General features: G+C 60.7%; 1 protein-coding gene across 1 annotated transcript; it reads right to left on the reverse strand.

The window, feature by feature from the left end:
• Positions 1-3052: 3052 nt before the first annotated feature.
• On the reverse strand, positions 3053-20358 carry GNA11 (G protein subunit alpha 11). Its single transcript, XM_068980849.1, has 7 exons — positions 20223-20358; positions 10949-11133; positions 8656-8810; positions 7970-8098; positions 6155-6284; positions 5920-6073; positions 3053-5183 (listed from the first exon to the last, which is right to left on the reverse strand). The coding sequence occupies exons 1-7, from the start codon at positions 20356-20358 to the stop codon at positions 4993-4995; spliced, it is 1080 nt and encodes a 359-aa protein (XP_068836950.1). The 3' UTR covers positions 3053-4992.
• Between the last annotated feature and the right edge of the window lie 749 nt (positions 20359-21107).

The raw sequence follows: 21107 nt of genomic DNA on the forward strand, positions 1-21107 counted from the left end.
TGCTATAAATGCATAGTCTCTCCTTTCTTTAAAAACGAGCCACTCCCTTCAAGTGCTGTTCATTCAATATTAAAAATGTCCTTCTCTAGAAGTCCAGTGGTCAAGATTTTGCATTCCGCTGGAGAGAGTGCAGGTTTGATCCTTCACAGGGGAGCTAAGATTCCACATGCCTCCTGGCCAAAAAACAGAAAACAGAAGCAATATTGTAACAAATTCTATAAAGATTCTTTATTAAGAAAATCTTAAAAATAAGTCCTTTCTGTTTAATGAGGATGTTTACATAGCTTCAAAGTACCTGGCGCTCCTCAGATGATGGGAGACCACAGCAGGGTCCCTCCCTGCCCATTGCGTTGGCCACACACCCCGCCCCCCACCAGGGTTATCCCAAGCCTGGGCTACAAAGGCCCACCTTCTCCCTTTATTAGCTGATGAATCACAGATTTGATTCCACTTCTGCGATATACCCAAAGCAGGGTCTGCACCAGGTCCTTCTTACCCAAGTCCACCGCAGCCAAAAGAAGAAAGCACCGGGAACCGCTCCCTGGCCACCTGGTGGGTTGTCCAGAGGTTTTCCGTCTTGAAAGCCCCCTGGTTTTGTAAGGACCCTGCGTTTTCACTTTGCACCGGGTCGTGTCTAGTGCCCGGGCCCGGGGGCACCGCCTGCCGTCAGGGCAAGGGCCCAGCTGCTCAGTTTCCCTGTTGGAACCGGAATGCGGAGAGGACATTCCCGGCAGGTGCGCGCTGGAGCCTGCAGGTGGCGGGCTGCTGGGCGCGGAAAGCCGGCGAGCGGCACCTGCCGGCGGAGGAAGGCATGACAGCCAGGTGCTCCAGCAGCGTCTGTGGGCCCCCTCCCCGCCCCCACCTCCTAAATCCCTCTCCTTTCCTCTGCCTCCATCACGTCCTGCCTGGTCTAGAGCGGTCCCCTCCATCCAAGTTCCGGGTTCCGCCCTCATCCCCTCAGTCTCTCCTCTGTGCAATAGTGACCAGAAGGCGCGCCTGAGCACTGAGTCAGGCCCCGCCCCTCCTCAGCCCGCAGCCCTCCAGGGACCCACCTCCCTCCGGGTAAGAGCCCAGTTCCTCCCTTGGCCCACGAGCCCCTGCACGACCTGCCCGTGCCCTCCCTGCCTTCCCTTCCTCCTTCTCTTTCCCTCCTTACTCTGCTGCAAGCAGGCCTCCTCGCTGTTCTTCCAGCAGCCAGGCACAGTCCTGCCCCAGGGCCTTTGTACTGGGCTGTGCTCTTTGCCTGGAAAGCCCTTCACTGGGACTTCCCAGGTAGCTCCGCTGGTAAAGAATCCGCCTGCAATGCAGGAGACCCCGGTTCCATTCCTGGGTCAGGAAGTTTCCCTGGAGAAAAACGTGCATCCCACTCCAGTATTCTTGCCTGGAGAATTCCCATGGACAGAGGAGACTGGCGGGTTACAGTCCATGGACTCACAAAGAGTTGGACACACTGAGCAGCTAAACACAAGCACAGATCCCTTCACATCTTCCAACATATTATTCACATGCCACCTCCTCAGAAAGGCCTTTGCTGAACACACTGTCTGAAATGGCCACTGTTGCTTCCCATGCCTCTTTTCTTGGCTGTTTGTTCACAGATTGAGTCGTGGTGATAAACGCTGTTTTCCTCCCTGTATACGCAGTGCCTAGGACAGTGCCTGGCACACACAGGTCTTCAAGGCATTTCCATTCCACTGATGAGTGAGTAAATAAAACTGGAGGATGATGTGGAGAAGTGGGAATCGGGTGAACGGCTGGTGGGAACATGAAAATAAGGTAGCTGCTGTGGAAACAGTCTGGTGGTTCCTCAAATGGTTGACTGTCGCATCACGGTGTGACCCAGCAGTTCCACTTCTCTTTATACTCAGTAAGACGGAAAGCCGTCTCGAAGAGGCACCTGCACACCGGTGTTCTCAGAGGCATGATTCATGGCAGTCAGAGGCGGAACATGCCTAGCGTCCACTGACAGGCAGATAATGGATAACACGGTGTGGCCCAACCGCACCACTGGAATGATTCAGCCTTAAAAAGGAAGGTTCTGACACCTGCTTCACCATGGATGAACCTGGAGGACATGATGTGCAGGGAGAGAAGCTACACACAGAAAGACAAACTCTGATCCCACTCAGGGGAGATCCCTACAGATAGACTCCATAGAAAATACGGTGGTGGGGGCTGGGGGCTGGGGAAGAGGTGGGGAGTTATTGCTTAACAGGGACGGAGTTTCTGCTTGAAGTGATGAAAAGGTTTTGGAGACCGTTAGTGCTGCTGGTTGAACATTGCGAATGAAATTAATGTCAGTGAATTGTACATTTAAAAATGGTGAAGAGGGGCTTCCCAGATAGCTTGGTAGTAAAGAATCTGCCAGCCAAAACAGGAGATGCAGGTTCAATCCCTGTGTCGGGAAGATCCCCTAGAGGAGGAAATGGCAACCCACTCCAGTATTCTTGCCTGGAAAATCCCATGGACAGAGGAGCCTGGTGGGCTACGGTCCATAGGGTTGCAGAGTCAAACACACTAGGCATGCATGCATGACCTGATCGTATAACAAGACCTATTGCTAATGACCCATTGGAACACAAATAAAATCTGATTTTAAAAATTGTAAAGATGGTAAGTTATATGTGTATTTACCACAATATATGTATTTTTAAAATTTTTAAACCAAAAAATACTGAGAGATGGGAAGGAGATTACTGGCCCAACATCTTGGTTTACACAACTGGGTTAGGGGAGGGGCACATATTTCCAAGAGCATCCATGAATGGCCAGCTGGGCCCAGGGAAGGAGGCACACCTCAGGCAGCCAGGCTGTGGTTCCAGAGCTGAGACCCCAACCTAAAGGTGACAAGACCCCTCCCAGCCGCATGGGAATCCGGTGACACCCTGGGGGCCTCAGGGCTCCTCTGCTGCGCACCCCTCCTCAGCCACCAACAGGAAATAAGCCAGAGGGGGGCCACGTGTTTAGGAACAAAATTTATTCCAATTTAAAACAGAATTCATTTCAGGAGAAAGGTATGAAAAGTCAATTTCCACCAGCTCTCTCTTGATTAAGGGGTGTGGGCCCCAATGCGGACGCGCTGCCTGGACATGGTCGGCTCCAGCAGCCCCGGGAGGCCGGCACTGAGCTGACCACCCGCCCCTCAGCCCGCACGGAAGATACATGCATCTCAAATGACAAAAGGTTTAAAAACAGCATCTTTATATAATATTCTTTTTTAAATAGATTAAGGTTTAAATTGTCTGAAATCAGTATTGTTTAATATACAAGCAGGCGAGGTTGCCCCCGCCGGCCGCAGGGCTCCTCACGCCGCTGGGGCGTTGGCACTCGGAGGGCAGTTCTGCTGGGTGATGTGACATGGGGGTAGGGGCTGGCACTCAGGGATGCACCGCAGAGGTGAAGTTCATACTGGGGGCGAGGAGGGCCTAAAACCTGCCACCCCATTCTCCCGGCACGGAAGTGGAGCCAAGTTGGCGGGGTCCCAGTGGGCCAGACGGGGAGGTTTGGCACTGTGGGGCCGGGCCTGCCCTGGGATATTGGCACACTGACCTCTCGGGAAGTTAATACTCTGGGTGCACGTCGCCCACCCCGCCTTCCCCTCAAGAACCCGATCCAGTTCCCTGTGTGATGTGGGACTGCGGGAGCCCACCACCAGCGGCACCACCTGTCCCCCTCAGTACACATCAGGGCTAGGGTACAAACCCTACACGTGAACACATGGCACAAAAGAGGGCCCTTCCGGTGATGACACCAGGGGAGAACAGCCCAGGAAGTGTGCCCCCCATCCCACCCCAGGCCCCGCCTATCAGGAGTGCAGGGGTGGGGTGGGCTGCCACGGTAGGGGTGGAGCCGGGACCCAGCTAGGCGGAGCTGGTTTGCCTTCTCCCATCATTCCTCTGCAGGGATCCAGGGCCGCCCAAGTGCTCAGGTGTAGGGCCCAGGTGCGCTGGGCAGGTGCGAGCCCCACCAGTGGGCCACTCTCTGCACCTTGGTGCAAGAAGCCAAGCACACAAAACCAACCACCGCAGCCTTTGGTCCACGCCTTCTCCCAGAAACCCACCCTCAGGCCCTCTGGGAGGTACCTCTGTGCCTGGCCATGGCCGTGGCTGTGAGCAGGCCGAGGGCCCACCTCCGGCTGCCACGAGCCCGAGGTCTTGGTTCTGGGCAAGGTGCAGGGCAGTGGGCACCGCCCTGACGGCCATGGACCTGCCAGGCGACCCTCCCTCTCTCTCTGCCTCCCGGGGACAGACCTGAGAAGATTCTGAAAAAGTCCCCACCGCACCCCCACTGCTTCCAAAACGGCCACAAAACACAACAAAATAAAGAGCGACTCTGGGTCCCTGTGGGCCCCTCAGTGTTGGGGTTGGCTCTGGAGCCCAGGAGCGCTCCCAAGCCCCCCTCCCCGCAACCCTGACCAGAGAACCCGACGCACCTGGGCTCCCACCCCCGGGCTCCCACCAAAGGCAGGACTGCCAGAGGCCCTGGGCTGCAGTTTTGTTTCCTCAAAAAAAAAAAAGAAAAAAAAAATGGTTAGGCACTTCCCAGGGCGGGCAGCGGGGGGCGCCACCCACCCCCACTTCTTGGAGTCCGGCGCAGAAACAGGGCGACTGTGGTGAGGGTGTCAATAACTTAACACGGGAGGAAAGAGAAGCCCAGCCACTGCGTCTCCGCGGCTCCGAGATCAAGGGGAAACCGGCCATGTCCTGCGACCCGGCGCTGCTGCTGGTGCCGGGTCTCCTCTCTGCCTGTCTGCTGTGGGTTCTCTTTTTTTTTTTCCTTTTTCTTTTTTTTTTTTAGAAAAAAGCAAGCCACAAGTCAAGGCCAGAAAAAGGCGGCCTCTGCCACTGACAAAGACGAGAAGGTGCACGAGGTGTGTAGGAAGAGAGGTGTACGTCCCCTGATAACTGTGAAATAAAAACCATTTGTTTAAAAACGTGAAACCCCGACTCGTGGGGCGGCTGGCGACCGGCGGGCGGCTGGCGGGAGTCCCGGTCACACCAGGTTGTACTCCTTCAGGTTGAGCTGCAGGATGGTGTCCTTGACAGCGGCGAAGACGAAACGGATGTTCTCAGTGTCGGTGGCGCAGGTGAAGTGCGAGTAGATGATCTTGTCGCTGTCAGGGTTCAGGTCCACGAACATCTTCAGGATGAACTCCCGGGCGGCCTGCGCGTCCCGCTGGGGGCCTGGCAGGGGCGGGGCAGGGTGGGGTGAGCCGGGGTGGGGGAGGCTCTGGGAAGAGGTCCCTGTCCTGACCTGGGGTCGGCACCCCCTCACCTAACCCCTCGCTCATCTCCACCCGCCTCCTCTCCCCACCTCCCTCACTCCTGCCTCACCTCTGTGGATTCGGCCCACAGCACACCCCACGCTAGGGCACGTGTCAATAACGCACCTCCAACTACATCCCTGGCCCCCACACTCCAGAGCCTCCTGTGCTCACCCACCGCCCACCCCAGCCCAGAGCCCACACTTCCAGCCCCACCCAGCCTCCTGGCTCCACAGGCAGCATCTCGGGGGACATGTCCTGGAACATCTGTGACACTCCTTCCTTCCCCGCCACCAGCCAAGGTGGGAGTGGTGGAGCTCTGACCACTCCCCAGACCTCCAGGGGTCTCCAGGTGGGAGGTGGGGATGGTCCTGGGTCCACCTGCATCTCCAGTGCCCCCCACCTCCCAGTGCCCAAGCCTGGGGAGGCAGGGGACACACCAGTGAGCAGTGACCGCAGGGCACCCCCTCCTGCAGACACTCCCCTGGGGGACACCAAGGTCTCCCACCCTCCAGGGTCCCAGGAGGCACCCGTGAAGCTTAGCCACACTAACTGTGCTGTGGCCTCCCTACGGCCTCTGGAAGCACCCGCCCTGCACCACAGACCAGGACACCAAGGCCCAGAGAGGGTAAGGGATGGCTGGCAGGGCGCCTCACCGTCGAACTCCGGGAAGTAGTCCACCAGGTGGGAGTGGAGGATCTTGTCCTCCAGCAGGTCCTTCTTGTTGAGGAAGAGGATGACAGATGAGTTCTGGAACCAGGGGTAGGTGACGATGGTCCTGAACAGCGCCTTGCTCTCCTCCATGCGGTTCTGCGGGGAGGGTGGTAGGTTGGCATCAGGCCCCCCAAAAGGGCCTGTGGCCCACATCCCCAGGCTCAGCGCGGGCCTCACCTCGTTGTCTGACTCCACCAGCACTTGGTCGTACTCACTAAGGGCCACAAGGAACATGATGGACGTCACGTTCTCAAAGCAGTGAATCCACTTCCTCCGCTCGGACCTCTGGCCCCCCACGTCCACCATCCTGCACAGCGGGGCACACAGGCTCAGTACTAGGTTGCAGAAGACACTACCCCCACAGCAAACCCTGTCTCCCCCAGGACGGCTGCATTGGCCAGAGCCACGAGGACCCCCTGATGGCATCGGAGCCCGTCCCTCAGTCATCTGTCACAGGCAGCAGAGACCATCAAACACTGGAATTCCCAGCCACAGCAAGAGCTAGCCCGCTGCTTCTCTGCAGAGGCTCAGGGACACTGATGCTGATACCGGCGGGGTGAAGGCAAGGGTTGGGGTGGGGTGAGGGGGTGGGGACATGCTGTGACCAGTGACAGGTCTCTCTTCCTACTTGTGAGTTTCCTAAGTTCTCTATGACAAGGAAACACTACTTTTAAAGCGGACAGTGAAGACAGTGGCCTGAGAAGGTGGGGAAGGGCCAGGGGGCAGCTCCAGACAAAGGCCATAGCAGGTGCAGGGTGGGGGCCAAAATGAGGCGGTGTGATGAATACCCGGGATGTGGGGTTTGGGAGGAGCCGTGCCACAGGCCCCATCTGTGCCCTGTGGGGCTCTGCCATCCCAGACTCTATCAAGAATCTGAAAGAGACCAAAATGCTGAACTCTCACCAGAAAATGTACCCTCAGGCATGCGTAGGGTGATGCCTACAACCTCTGAGGGCCATCAGGGGCTCTGATGGTGAAAAAGGGTGAAGGGGGCAGGCAGGGGGACCCGAGGTTCTCTCCCTGTCCCAGGAGCCTTCGCCTGAGCAGTAGGGTCCCAGGGGGCAGAGTTGGGTCTCCAGCCAGAGGGCACCTCAAGGTTAACCTGACAGAGTTGGCTGGCACTTCCAGGTGCAGGGCAGCATCTGCCAGCAGCGTTGTCTCTGGGCCCCGACCTGGGGTGGGCTCGCCCAGCAGAGGGGACCCTGTGAGGTGGTGGCGGGGAGGGAGGGCTCGCAGCCACAGCCGCCTCCCCCCGGAGCCTGGGCCCTGGTTACGGTTGTACAGCCTCATCTGGGAGTGGGGTCCCCTGCAGGCATCACTGGTTAGGACACAGTCACCCCAGAGCAGGGCCCTGAACCCAGGGACTGGTGGTGTCACCGTAAGAGGGAAATGCGGGCAGACACGGGAAGGAGCCACATGATAACGGCAGGGAGACAGGGTGATGTGGCTCCGAGCCAGGGAATGCCGCAGGCAGCCAGCACCACCAGAGCCAGGAGGGGCGAGGCAGGTGACTCCCACGCCCTCGGGGCTCCCAGCCCTGCTGCCACCTTGACCCCAGACAGCTGGTCTGCAGAGCTGGGAGAGGACACATTTCTATGGTGTAAGTTGCCCATCTGTGGTCATCTGTTATGGCTGTCCCAGGAGACACGCTTGGCTTTGCCGCTTGGCAGCTCTGGACAAGCTATGATCTCATGGAGTGGCAGGGCCTGTCCTTGGCGACAGCCCTGAGTCCACTCTGGCCACACAGCCTGCAGAACAGGGTTGCTGAGGGGCCTTCAGGTCGTTCCACTGCCCAGAGCACCCCTGCTCTGGCCCGGACTCCAGAGCCCCCCACCCACCTGCAGGCACCCGCATCCTCCTCCGTCTGAAGCCATGCTCCTCAGGCTGCCTCCGTTCAGCCCCTGAACGCCATGAGGCCCTGGCTCCCTGGGAAACCTGGGGACAGCCTCAGATGACAACCCCTCGCTGGCGGCCCCCCCGGGACCCGGGCACCTGAAGATGATGTTCTCCAGGTCGAAGGGGTACTCGATGATGCCCGTGGTGGGCACGCGCACCCGCAGCACGTCCTGCTGGGTGGGCAGGTAGCCTGAGGTGGCAATGCGGTCCACGTCCGTCAGGTAGCTGCAACACAGCAGGGGGTGGGCTCAGGCAGGCTGAAGGGGCCTCCCGCCACCCCTGCGGTCTCCCTCGACTGCCCTGGGCCCCTGAGTGGCTGGAAGGGGCCGAAGCAGCCCAAGTACTTGGGACAGAATGGACAGGGACGAAATGAGGCCGCAGGGAAGGTGTGGGATAGAGCCCCGTCGGCTCTGGGAGTCAGCTACCAGGGCTGGGGGATGGAGTAGGAATTCCAAGAGAGACTGTGGGCTGGAGGGGTAGCTTTTCAAAGCCAGGCCTACTCCTTTGGAACAGTTTTAGCTACACAGAAAAGGGGCAGAGACAACAGAAGCCCCCGCAGATGCCCGCCTCCCTGGGTGAATCGTCCACATCTCTCTCAGCTGAAGAGCAGCATGCAGACAGCGTCACCCAACATCTTGTCCACTCCCCTCCGCTGTCCCCAGGCACTGCCCTGGCCCCACTCACTACTTGGTGAGGTCCAAGAGCCGGTACTCACACTCCCCACCCCGTCCACACCCCCACATCCCCTTTCCCAGCCTTCAGCACACCCCAGCCCCACTCACTACTTGGCGGAGTCCGAGAGCTGGTACTCGCGCCGGCGGTCATAGCACTCCTGGATGCCGGGGTCGTTCCACAGGGTCTTGATGGCGCTCACGTACCGGTGCTCGAAGGTCGTCACCTTTTCCACATCCACCTCCCGGATCAGGAGTGCGTTGGCCTGCAGGGGGAGGGGTAGGCAGGGGGGACACACAGTGCCAGTGACCGACTCAGAACCATCGACTTCCATTTCCCATGAACACAAATCAGAGCACAGTGACAGACAGTGACCGTTCCCCAGGGCCAGATCCCCAAAGCCAAACTCAGGACAGAAGCGGCTCCCAGGAGCAGGAATGCCACATGCCTCAGTGCCCAGATGCCCCCAAGGAGGGGACAGTAGGCTCTGAACAGGATGGAGGAACAAACACCGCAGAGCTCCCACGTTTCCAGGTCACAGGAGAGGAAACCAAGGCGGAGAGCTGCTGCTCTGACCTGGGAAGAATCTGCCCCGTTTCCGGGCATACGGCTCTGGAAACCCTCAGGGTCTCTGTACTCGGTGCGCAGCTGAGACGGGGCTGGGGGCCAGAGCCACCTACCAAGGAGTGGAGGCTGGGTTCATCGAAGCGCCCGGTGACTCACCCCTCCAGGATGGAGCCTCCACACAGACCCTGGAGTACAGGGCTTGGAGACCCGCTCCTCAAGAACTGCTGCCCAGAGAACCACACATGTGTGCACCATACACACATGTACCCACTGATGTGCACACACACACAACATGGGGCAGAAGGCTCTCAGGAGACCCCCCTTCCCCTTCAGCCCTGTGCTCAGGGTGGTCCAGTCACACTCAGCTGAGTGACTGGGGAGGAGACACAGTGGGATGGATCCCAGACAGGGAGTGAAGGGCCCCAGCCTAGGCTCTGGAACCCAAACCCTTGCCCTCCCGGTCACGGTGCCCAGCCTCCAGTTTCCCCTACAGCCATGTCCTTCAGCCCCTCCCACTTCTCAGCCTAAGCCTGGAGAAGCAACTCCAGCCCCAGAAAACCTGCCTGACTGTGGATGCACGGAGATCAGGGACCAGAGGTCTGTTCCTGCAGCCACACTGTCCCTGCCATGGATGACAGGTAAGTGAGCAGGCATAGCCTGTGCCGAGAAAGTTGCCATTTAGAGACAGGCCTCTATCCGCTGATCCCTGTTCCAGACTCTGCTGGACTTCATGACCAAAGGTGGACCTGGAGGGGCCTCGAGTGGAAGTGATCTTAGAAATCAGAGGGTGAGAGGCTCCAGCAGGCCCCCACACTGGGCCCCAGAGCCAGGCTGGCCAGGCCCCCAACCCATCACTGGGCTTCTACGGTCCCTGACAACAGCAGGCATCAAGGCGGGAAGATGCCAACATCCAGTGAACTGGCTGTCTGAAGCCTCAAAGTGAAGGGATTAATGTAAATAAACCCTATGGGACATATGTGGAGTCTGGTGCCACTGTCAGCCTGGGCAACTCCTGGGGTTGAATGAGGAGTCCCTGAAAACAGACCCACAAAAGGAAAGCCAAGGGAGGCGGCCAGCAAGAGACCACTGTGATGCCCAACTAGGAGAACACCGCTCGGCCAGCTGGGGGCAGCCGCTCCAGAGGGCAGACCAACAGGGACCCTGGACTCCACAGTCCACTGCTGGGGACACACCCAGGAGAACGAGGATGCACACACAACAGAAACTTGCACACGAACATCCCAGTGGCATGTCCGCAAGAGCCAGAAAGTAGAGACAACCTCGTGTCCCTCAACGGATGATGAATAAACAGCTGTGGTCCATCCACACACAGAGCATGACTCAGCCACAAAGAGAAGCCCTGGCGCTCGCTACCATGTGGACAGACCCTGAGAACATGATGCTCAGCGAGAAAAGCAGACACACAACACACAGGGTGACTCCACCGACGGGAAACGTCCAGAACAGGCCGATCCACACAGACACGGAGGTGGGTTCCTGGTTGTCAGGGGCTGGGGCAGGAGGATACGGGGGTGGCGGGGGGGTGGTTGGTGCGAAGGGGTGACTGCTGATGGGGACATGATTTCTTTCTGGTATGATAAGAGTGTTCTGGAATTAGAGATAATGGTTGCACAATGCCATGAATATGTTAAAAATGAGAGAAATGCACACTTTACGTGGATGACTTCATATGTAAATGTTCTCAGTAAAGCTGTTACAAAAGAAAGTAAGAGGAAGTGCCACTCTCTAGGGTCCCAAAGGTCCGATTCCGCACGCGGAAGGCCTGCTGGACAGGCTGCGAACGGCTGCAGGATGCACAGCAGCACCGGGCCTCACCTTGTTCTGCTCGTACTTGTAGAGGATCTTCAGGGTTTCCATGGCGCGGATCATGGCCTGCATGGCGGTGAAGATGTTCTGGTACACCAGTTTGGTGAAGCCCCGCTTGTCCTCCTCTGAGTAGCCCGCCCCGTGGATGATGCGCATCTGCTTGATGAACGTGCTCTTCCCGCTTTCGCCCGTGCCTGCAAACGGCCCAGTGAGACCCCAGCCCTGGAGCCCCACCCATGAGGGGGCGAGGCGGGGACACGCCTGGCCTGGCCCGCTGCTGCCCCTAGAATCAGGCGTCCTCCCCTGCACAGCCACATCTACACGGGGAGCCAGGGAACCGAGCCTCTTAGGAGGTCAGGATGATGATGTTGGCAGGGACAGGAGGGGAGCGGCAGCTGCACCTGCAGCAACTGGGGTCTGAATCAACTCCGGCTGCAGCCAAGGAACCCAAGGCTGCAACAGTGAAGTTGGCCTCTCCCAGACGCCACCTGCTTAACTGAGGGTGGCTGCAGGTTCACTCCCAGGTCCCAAGCACCCCTGTATGGCAGTGTCCCACCAATCCCTAGCTGCTCCTCTTCCATGGCTTCCAACCAGAACAGCTTTCCTTCGGGGCATGAGTTTGACATCTTGCGCACCTCAGGGAGGGGCGCTCAGAGGCTCTACCTCCTGAGAGCTGGGGATCAGAGTCAGCTGCAACCCCCTGAGAGGGACCCCGGGGGCCTCTTCGTCCTCCCCTTCCTCACTCAGTGCACAGCTGCGGGCGCCAGCCCCACCCGGCCCCACGGGCGCCAGCGCTCCCCAGGCCTCTCCTGCTTCAGCCCCTCACTACCCTGTCACCTCTAAGCGGCAAACCCATCTCCCCACTTTCATTCACCCCCAAGTACAGCCACAGCAATTTTACATTTCAATGTGTCCAGGAATCTCTGTGACACTTCCCTCGCAGAGCTGGAGCCTGATCCCCCTTTCCAACCCACAGAACCAGACCAAGGACAGCCTGGCACTGCGAGACAGTCCCAGAGGGCACTGGGCTCCCTGGTCTCTCTGGGACTCTCTCAGGGGCTGGGGGGTAGCTCCGCAGGGGCCCATATAGACAGGAGCCGTGTGAGGGGCCATGCCGGAACCCTCTCCTCAGAACCTGCCTATGGTTTTCGGCTACTAAGTTACAGGGTGATTTTACTGCACAGCAAGAGAGAATGCTACACCCTAAGGACGCACTGCCTCAATCCCTACTTGATGACAAATGCAGGTCCCACTACCCATGGACCGAAGGCCCAGGGCCCCCTTCTGGGGACTCAGAATCCCCCAGACTCACCCCAGCCCACCTGCCCAGGCTCATCCTCCTCACCCTGAGTGGCCTGTGCCCCTCACCCTGACTCGGGGGCTTGGGCTGCATGCTCTCCACATACTGTGGGGCTCACAGCCACCTGTGCCATGGGCAGGGGACAGGAGCCCCCTTGTGCTGGGACCAATCACCATGCTTGCGGGGGTCTCTCTCAGGTATCTGTTGCCCACCTCCTTGCTCAGGCGGGTTCCTGGGGAAGAGACAGGTTCTGAGTGCCCCACAGTGACCACATTGTCCTGCAGCAGGAGGCCCTCCACCTGCGTCTGAATAATTGACTGCAGGAGGCCCCCTGGGGAGACCCGAGACTCAAGCTGGACAAAGCGGGAGCCTCATGCAGCCGCCCCTTCTAGGATATAGATCAAGGCCCTCGGTCCTTGTCTGGTTCTGTCTCCAAGTGGTGACTACCCCTATGCCACCCTTCGCCTTCCTATCTCTGCACAACACCAACCAGGGCCAGTTGCCCACTCCCACGAAGGCCCCCCAGTTCTGGAGCAGGAGAGGATGACCCCACACCTTCCCGAGATCCACGAACCATCATTGCACGGGGTAGGGTGGGGGTGGGCAGGAGGTGGTGGCACACAGGAGTACCATGTCCAGTCCGGTCTCCTCTGGACCAAGGTCCTCCCAGCACCGCTGCCATCGGGCTCATCACAGGTTCTATGAGCTGTGGAGCAGTCTCCTTGCCCCCACCCTCTTGATGCCCCTACCCTCAGTGAAACAACCATGGATGTTCCCCAACAGGGCCCAAGGTCCTCTGGGGGCAGGATCGCCAGGGTAAGAATCATTGGTTTTGATAAAATTCTACTGTAAAAAGATACATGCCCTGCTGGTCGTCTGGACGGGTTTCTCACTGGAAACACCAGACGGTGGCCACTCAAGCCCAAGCCCCTGCAGGCCGCAGGTCAGCCAAGGTGGAGAGGGCGGCCTCTTCTGTTGAGGCCCCTCAACTGCAGGACAGGCAAGTGAACCACGTGAGTGCGAGGGTGCCAGGAGACCAGAGAGCGCTGCCTCTGAGGCAGACATAGCCAGCATCTTCAGAACCGGCACCAGAGGAGTGAACAGCCCCACAGTGCCCCCCAAGGGCAGTGCCAAGCACCAAGGCTCACACACACCAGCACACGGCCTGCACCCACAGCCAGGGACTGCGGGTAGGGAGTGACCACTAAGGAGCCCTGAATGCAGGCCAGAGAGCGGCCGAGGACAACAGGGATGGCCAAGGGGCCGACACAGACACCGCCAGTGGGACACGCCCCAACCGAGAAACGGAAGATGGACCCCAAGGAAGCTGGAAACACGATCAACCCTGGAGACACGGGGGGCCTGGATAGGGCATGTGGCCCAAATCCTGCCAGTGCAGAGAAGCCGCTGTGAAGACGGAGCCATGATCCAGGCCAGGAGCAAAAGGCACTGGTGAGGTGACAGGGCGAGATGGCCTTGACTGGCAATCACGTCACAGTGCCTGTGCAGAGTCCAACACAGCTCAGGGCACATGTCAATTAAACCAGGTAGAACACAGCAAAAGGGACACCGCGGGACCAGAGTGGGACGTGGCAGCGTCACTTTGCCAGGAAGAACAGAGAAAAGCAAGGGGGCGGGGGGGGGGGGCGGTGGTGGCCACAGAGGCCCCCAGGGACAGCCCCACCAGTTAACGGTTGTGTCAGCCATGCTCAGGGCCAGCCCCTGCGGGAGCCTCCGCAGCAGGGCAGCAGCGTGAGGGGCGGGAGCCCACAGGCCTGAGCTTGGCCACAACTGTGCCCGGGAGGGGGAGGGAGGAAAGGGTCTGGGCGTCCCCTCCAGACACCCGTCTCCTGGGCCAACTCAGCCCACGTGCTGCCAATAGCCAGGCCCCAGTGCACCCAACCCAACGTCTATCTGCGCAGAGAAGTCTCTGGGCGCAAGGCCCGCCTGGCCCTCACAGCTGGACCCGTCTGCTGGGGCTAATGCCCAGGTGTCCCAGGCAGCTCCAGCTCACCCCAGCTCTTTGTCAGTCCCTCCAGATCTGGTCACTTGTGCCCTTCAGCTAAAAACCCTTCAACGGCTGCCTGCAGGGGGAAGAGCGAGGCCTCACAGCAAGACCGTGGAGAACCTGTGCTGGCCTTGTTCCAGCCCTACACCTGCACAGGGGACACACAGGGCACCCACGGCCACAGCCCCCCATCCTGGTCATGCTCAGACCCCAGGCTTGCATCTGTGCATCCCTGGCCCCGCCAACAGGACAGGCCCAATGTTACATGAGGACTCGGCCACCCATCGGGCCCTCCCCCACCCAAACACCGCCCCAAATCTCTGCACAGAAACCCCAATTCATGTTTTCCAAGAAGCACTCCAGCACCCCCAACATCCCACCAGCTGAAGCCGGCTCCCTGAAGGCGGGGGTCTGCCTGCAGCCCCGCACCCCACGCCCCAGCCCAGGCCTGGCCCACAGAAGGCACCACACAAATTTTCCCTGAATGAACCAAAAGAACTTGGCCCCACCCGCGGTCTCGGCTCTGTCACACACCCCCCACCCCCTCGCCCCCACCCCGGGCCCTCTGCATCCCCAGTGGCTACCCCAAGAACACGTCAGCCCAGGCGAGGGAGGTCCTGGCTGTGGGGCCTGGCAGAGTCAGCCTGATGCAGCGGGCCCAGAGCCTGCAGGATGCCCTCTGGGCGCTCAGCGGCATCATCAGCCACCCAGTCGAGAGTGCCTGGAGAAGAGGAAGAAGAGCAGCCTGTCCTACGAGGGAGGGAGAAAGCTACGGCCTGCCTGCCAGGTCGGCCGAGATCTAAGACCTCGGATTAGGAGGAAGTGGGTCTGAGCCCGCAGCCGCCACTCTGAGATGGGAAAGCTGGGGGCAGGGCCAGGGCTTGGAGGGCAGAAGGGAGGAGCTGGGCTGACCTCATCCCCGGGGCCTCTTGTGTGCAGCAGGTGGCCACTATCCAGCAAGAGAACATCAGTGTCAGAAGCTGGGGTTCAGGGCTGCCACCTGGCCATTCCTAACCCCTGGACATGGGCAGTGAAGCCAGGAAGCCCAGGAGCCCTGGCGAGAACACTGCCGGATATCTGGGCTCCTGAAGACACAGCCAGAAATCCTGTGTCAACAGGTCTAAGATCAAAGGACTCCAACCTCATGGACAAAAAAGCGCAGACTCCTCGTATATGTATTCAAGGAAGCACCTGCGTGCTCCCCTTGTCCCCACTGGCCTATTCATTCATTCATTCACTGGTAGGTCTATCACCCCACCTCCCAGGCACAGAGAGGTCACGCAGCTTCACTGAGGTCACACAGCTGGTAACTGTCAGACCTCAACAGGCTCAGAGCTTCCGGCTTCATGTCAGCCTGTCTCCCCGTGGTGTGTCGGCCACCCAGGGAAGTGAGAGAATGCAGGAGCACCAGGAGGACAGTCGCAGGGCCTTGAAGACACCGCAGCAGTGGTTTTGAGGCAGACAAGGGCCAGAGGGAGGACATGGGATGGGCCTTGGGACTCACCCCTTTATCTGACCTCCACACAGCAGCTGCTAAGCCGGCAGGGCCTTGTCCTGCCCAGGTGGCTCCAGATGCAGGACACCAGACCCCTCCAGGCCAGCCCTACTCGTCCCCACATGCTGGGTCCCAGTACAGCCCTTCCTGAAGTCTGACTCTCAGGAGTCAGGAGAACTGCTGTGAGTTCCCCCACCCCGCATACCCACTGAGGCTCAGGAGCGACGGGGCGACCCACCTCCCATTCAAACTTCCCCCTCCTCGGGCCTTGTGAGGGCTCTGACCTTCCAGCTCTGGGCCTGATCAAGGTCCATGAGCAAACCTCCATGGTGGGGGCTGGGATCAGAACAGGGCCTGGCTCTGAGGGCCAAGCTCCAGAGACCTCCCTGAGGGGCAGCGAGGCCTGCACAGCAGCAGCAGGACACCGGCCAGTGCAACACTGTGGATGGAAATGGGCGCAGAGGGTGCTTCCCATCCGACATATCGCTCCACCTGAACCCCCCATAGCCCTGCAGTCAGTGGGACACTGCCTTTCACAGAAGAGAAACCGAGGCTCAGGAGGCACCGGGGACCAAACCCCCTCCCAAGGGCACTTGGGCAAAGCATCAGGTAAGGAGGAGACAGCGCCTAGCACTGGCTCAGCACCACTGTGCACCAAGCACCTCGCAGGCATCACAGCCTTAGCCCCCAACAGACGGGCGTGGCAGGAGGCCCTCCACACCCGCTCGCAGGAGGCCTCAGGCAGGTAGGAACTGTGAGCTGTCCTGAGTCACCGTCTGTCCATGCCCTGGAGCAGAGGGCCACCAGCAGCGGCAACGGGCCTCTGAGCAGGAAGCCTCACATACAGGAGAGATGTGAGGACGCCCAAGCCGGGGCACCCAGGCATCCCCATTCCACCTGCCTGGAGGAACTGTGTTCAATTGACCAGAGCACCCAGCAAACGTCTCAGAGGCCTGCAGGGCTCTGTGCTGGCTGAGGGGTAGCAGCTCCTAGAGGGGGCACGTCGTGAGGGGAACAATGGGGACACCTTGGCAGCAACTGGCCAGGTGCCCTGCAGAGGAGAGACAGCGGCCACCTGGGAGACAAGGGGCTATGGCATGGGGGCACAAATTCCTGCAGCCGGCAAGCCTGAGGCCGGGGTCCCAGTGCTGAGAAGCTGGAGTTCTACTAAAAAAATACCCCTGCACGTGGGCACCCCCAAAGCCCAAGGAGACGCCCTGGACACCATGGTGTCCCACCACGGACACCAGGCCAACAGGCCCATGGCTCCCTGTCCTGATAGGAGAGGAGCCCTGCGGGGACCAAAGAGGCGACTGCCCTGGGCTCCGCACATGCGTCCAGGCTCAGCCCAGACCAGACCTGCCCACCTAGGGCTGGACTTTGCCCCCAAGACAGTGTGGGGCAGAGGAGGGATAAGTGGGCTCCCCTCCCTCCTGCCAGGGGTCCCTACTGCAGTCACTTCCAAACGCCCAGCCCCTAGCTCCGGAGCAGCAGTGACCACGGGGAGCAGCAGGGAGCAGGGCTCCACCACAAAAATCAGAAAGTGAAACCTCCTGTGGTTAAACATCCGAGCGGAGCACTTCCTCGGGGCTCTCAGCAGCTCAGCCGAGGCTTCTGGAGGCTGGGACGCATCTGCGTACAGGAGTCAGGCCCAGGGACAAGCCTGGAGACAGCTTGGGGGCCCTGGGAAGGGAGAGTCCCACCCTCCCACGCAGCACACAGGGCACAGAGAGGCGTCCTGAAAGTGGGTCCAGGCTCCTGCACCTCCAGGGACGGCGCCTACCTAGCTCTTAAGCCCCTAAGACACACTCTGGGATGGGTTGTGAGGGGTGGCTGCAAGGAGTGGCCCAGAGGCCCCAGAGGCGTCCAGCTCTCGGGGTCCATGGAGGACACACAAGGCCACCACCAATAGCCACGGCCACGTTCCACTCGTGCCTCAAAGCGGGGCAGGCACACCCTTCCCGCTGGGGCCACCACGCCCCAGGCCGGATTCCGGGCCTTTCCACCGCCGCGGGCCGGACAGGAAGCCTGTGGAACTGACCGCCCTGCTTTATTTAGAAATCCCTGAGCCGCTCTGTTGCTCAGCTCCCAGAGCAGCGCTTCCCGCAGCAGGCCTCAGCTCTCTAGGGAAACCTGTTCTGAGGAGCAGAAACCTGGCCTAAGGGGTCTCCTCCATGGGTCTCCGCATTTGCCCCAAGAGGGGTCCCAGGAAGTGAAAGCCAGCCAGCCTGCCTGGGACCCCCGCCAGGAGCTTCTACCTGGGCCTCGGGTCTCTTTTGCAAAGCAGGAGAGCAACGCTGAGCCACGGGGACCTCAGTCTACCCTCTGCAGTGGCCCCCCACACCTGGGGGTCACCTGTTCCCCACCACAGACAACTGTCCACAAGGACACGGCCAGGAGTAACAAGACCAACCAAACTGAATCATCACCCACATTTGCAGACATACTGAGTGTTGAGTGCAAGCACATATGTGGCTTTGGACCATACAAACAAGAACAGTCACTTTTTAAGCATCCAGACACATGACAAAACAACCTACACCGATCGCCACCGGCTCTGTCACACACACTGTACTCTGTGTACTGACACAGCGCAGAGATGATTCCAATAACACAAACAGGGGTGACCCTGCTCTCAGGCGACACAGGGCCAACGTCCAGGGACGTCTGTGGTTGTCAGGACCTGGGGTGCTTCTGCTGTCGAGTGGGCGGGGCTACTGTTCAGCATCACCACCCCCCACCCCACCCCGCGCAGCAGGTTCCCTGGACTTCTGCCTCACATTTACAGCCGCCCTCCTGGGGTCATTAACCTTCACCTTGGACCTGCAGGCACTCATCTTCCTATCTGCCCCGTGCCTAGGACTTAACAGCTTCCTGGGCGGGTGCAGACACCCCGTCCTGACCCTGGACACACTCTGATCCGCTTCAAGGCTCCTCGGCCCAGGCCCAGCGAGGGTGCAGGAGTATAGGCCGCCAACCCACATCCTGGAACCCCAAGTCAGTTCAGAGCCTGGGTGCACACAGGGCAGGCGGAAGCTCACGCAGCCCCCAAGTAAGGTCCTCGGCCTGGTAACGGTAACGTGCCGTAACTTCCAAACACACCTCTGAATAAAGTCTAGCTCTACTGGCAAAAGCCAGCCTGCACCAAGCTGTCCTCGCAGGTGCCACTTCTTACTTTTGACTGCAGAGGTAAGTCCTCCAATAGCCCTTATTTGGGGTGACAACACTGTGTCAACCACCAGACCGACCAGGTCCCTGCAACAGGTGTGCCATGGGGAGACGGAGACCGGGAGACGGGTCTCCCTCAGGACGGGGAGGAGGACCAAGGCTCCCACTAGGACTAAGGAGAGGGTCAAGGAGTCAGCCAGTTCTGAAAAGCTGCCCAGGTTCCTTCAGGGGCTCCACCCACCCCACCCCCAAGAAGAGAGGAAAGGCTGTCTTTTCCCCTTCGGGCTATACTCTACTGGGAAAGGAAGGGACACAGGTCTTCCTGGCAGAGGGAAGGGAGGTGGAGACCCACCTGAGGGAAAGGGGGGGCGGGGGGGATGGTGATGTGTGTGTGTATGTGTGTGGAGGACAGGCCCTGTGTGCAGGGAACAGGGCTCCACCTGGTGGGAAGAGTCGAGAAGGGATCCCAGGAAGCAAGGGTGCGTCTGATGGATTACAGCCCAAAGGTCTGGTCCCAAACAGATGCTAGGGTCAGCAAGGGGGCACACCTGGCGGGGTAGAGACAGGGGCCAGCCCAGTGCAGGGAGGGGGCTGGTCTCATGAGAAGGGGCAGACCCTCGAGGGTTCTGGGGGCCAGGCCTGGAAGCAGAAGCTGTTCCTGCAGGGATCGGGGGTGGACAGCCAAGACAAAACTGATCCCAAAGGGTCCAAGGGACCCCAGCTGGGTAGTTGAGGCAGGGGCTGGCCTTGAAGGGACTGGGACGTGCCATGGGCAGCACTGGCACAGGCACACCCCGAGGGTCCAGGGCGTTGATGTGGACAGGAGAGGCAGAAGCAGGCCCCTCTGACGTCAGGGACTCAACTAGACACATGTGGAAGGGATGGAGGTGGCCCAGAGACGGACAGCACAGGTAAGGAGGGTCTGACCCCAGACTCGGGCCCTGCACAGGTGGGTAGGCGCTGACGCCAGGCCCGGACCAGCAGCAGAAAGCACAGGTGGGTAGGCGCTGACCCCAGACCCGGCCCATAGCATACAGCACAGGTGACTAGGCGCTGACCCCAGATCCGGGATCGCAGCGGACAGCACAGGTAGGTAGGGCTGACCCCAGACCCGGGCCCTGCAGAGGACTGCACAGGTGGGTAGGCGCTGACCCCAGACCCGGGCCCTGCAGAGGACTGCACAGGTGGGTAGGCGCTGACCCCGCGGGGGTCGACCCCGCCCTAGACAGCACGCAGGGCCGCCCCGCCCGCCCGCCTGCCCGCCGGCACGCGCATCGCCGGCCGGGACCCCGCAGGCCCCGGCCCCACTCACCGAGCAGCAGCAGCTTGAGCTCGCGCCGGGCGTCGCGCTTGTCCCGCCGCAGCTGCTTCTCGATCTCGGCGTTAATCCGCTTAGACTCCTTCACCTCATCACTCAGGCAACACGCCATCATGGACTCCAGAGTCATCGTCCCGGCCCCGGCCGCTCGCCGGCCGCCCCCGCCGCCGCCCCCCGGCCGGCCCGGCCCTGGTCCCGAGCCGCCCCGGCCGCGCCCGCCCGGCCCTCGGCGCTCGGCCCCCGGGCCGGCGGTCCGCCTCGGCCGCCTCCGAGCGCCGATCCCCTTCAGCCGCTGGTCCCGCCCGGGCGCCCTCCACCCGCGCCGCCACCGCCACTGCCGCCGCCGCCGCCGCCGCCGCCGCCGCCGCAGCCAACCGCAGCCGCCGCGACCGAGCGACAGCGCCTCACAACCTAACCCGCGACCGGACAGCGCCGACGGGCGGCCAGTGCGGCCAATGGGAGTGGGCGGCGGCCCGCGCGCCCGCCGCGGGGGTGGGACTAGCGGTCGGGCTGGGCGGGGCGTTGCGCGGGCGGGGAGGGGCGGGGCGAGGCGGGCGCGCCCGCGGGTTAGGTTGCGCCGACGTGGGAAGGGGGACGCGCAGCCGGGAGCTGGGCGGGGCCGCCCGGGATTCTGGGAATGTGGCGGACTCGGCTGGGCCGACTCGGGTGGCGGGCTCGGCTGCGCTCGGCTCCGGTCGGCTCCGCTCCGAACGGCGGCCCGCTTGGCCCAGGAGCATGGGGCTCCGACCGGTCGCTGCGGTCGCAGGGCTGAGCGAGCCAGGCCCCACGTGAGACACGCGGATACTAACCCTCAGGGCCTCCCGGGGCGCCCTGGCATTGCCTGACCGGAAACAAAACTTCCCCTCATCCGTTCTTGGA

This window comes from Capricornis sumatraensis, chromosome 9, assembly GCF_032405125.1.
Source record: "Capricornis sumatraensis isolate serow.1 chromosome 9, serow.2, whole genome shotgun sequence".
NCBI lineage: Eukaryota > Metazoa > Chordata > Mammalia > Artiodactyla > Bovidae > Capricornis > Capricornis sumatraensis.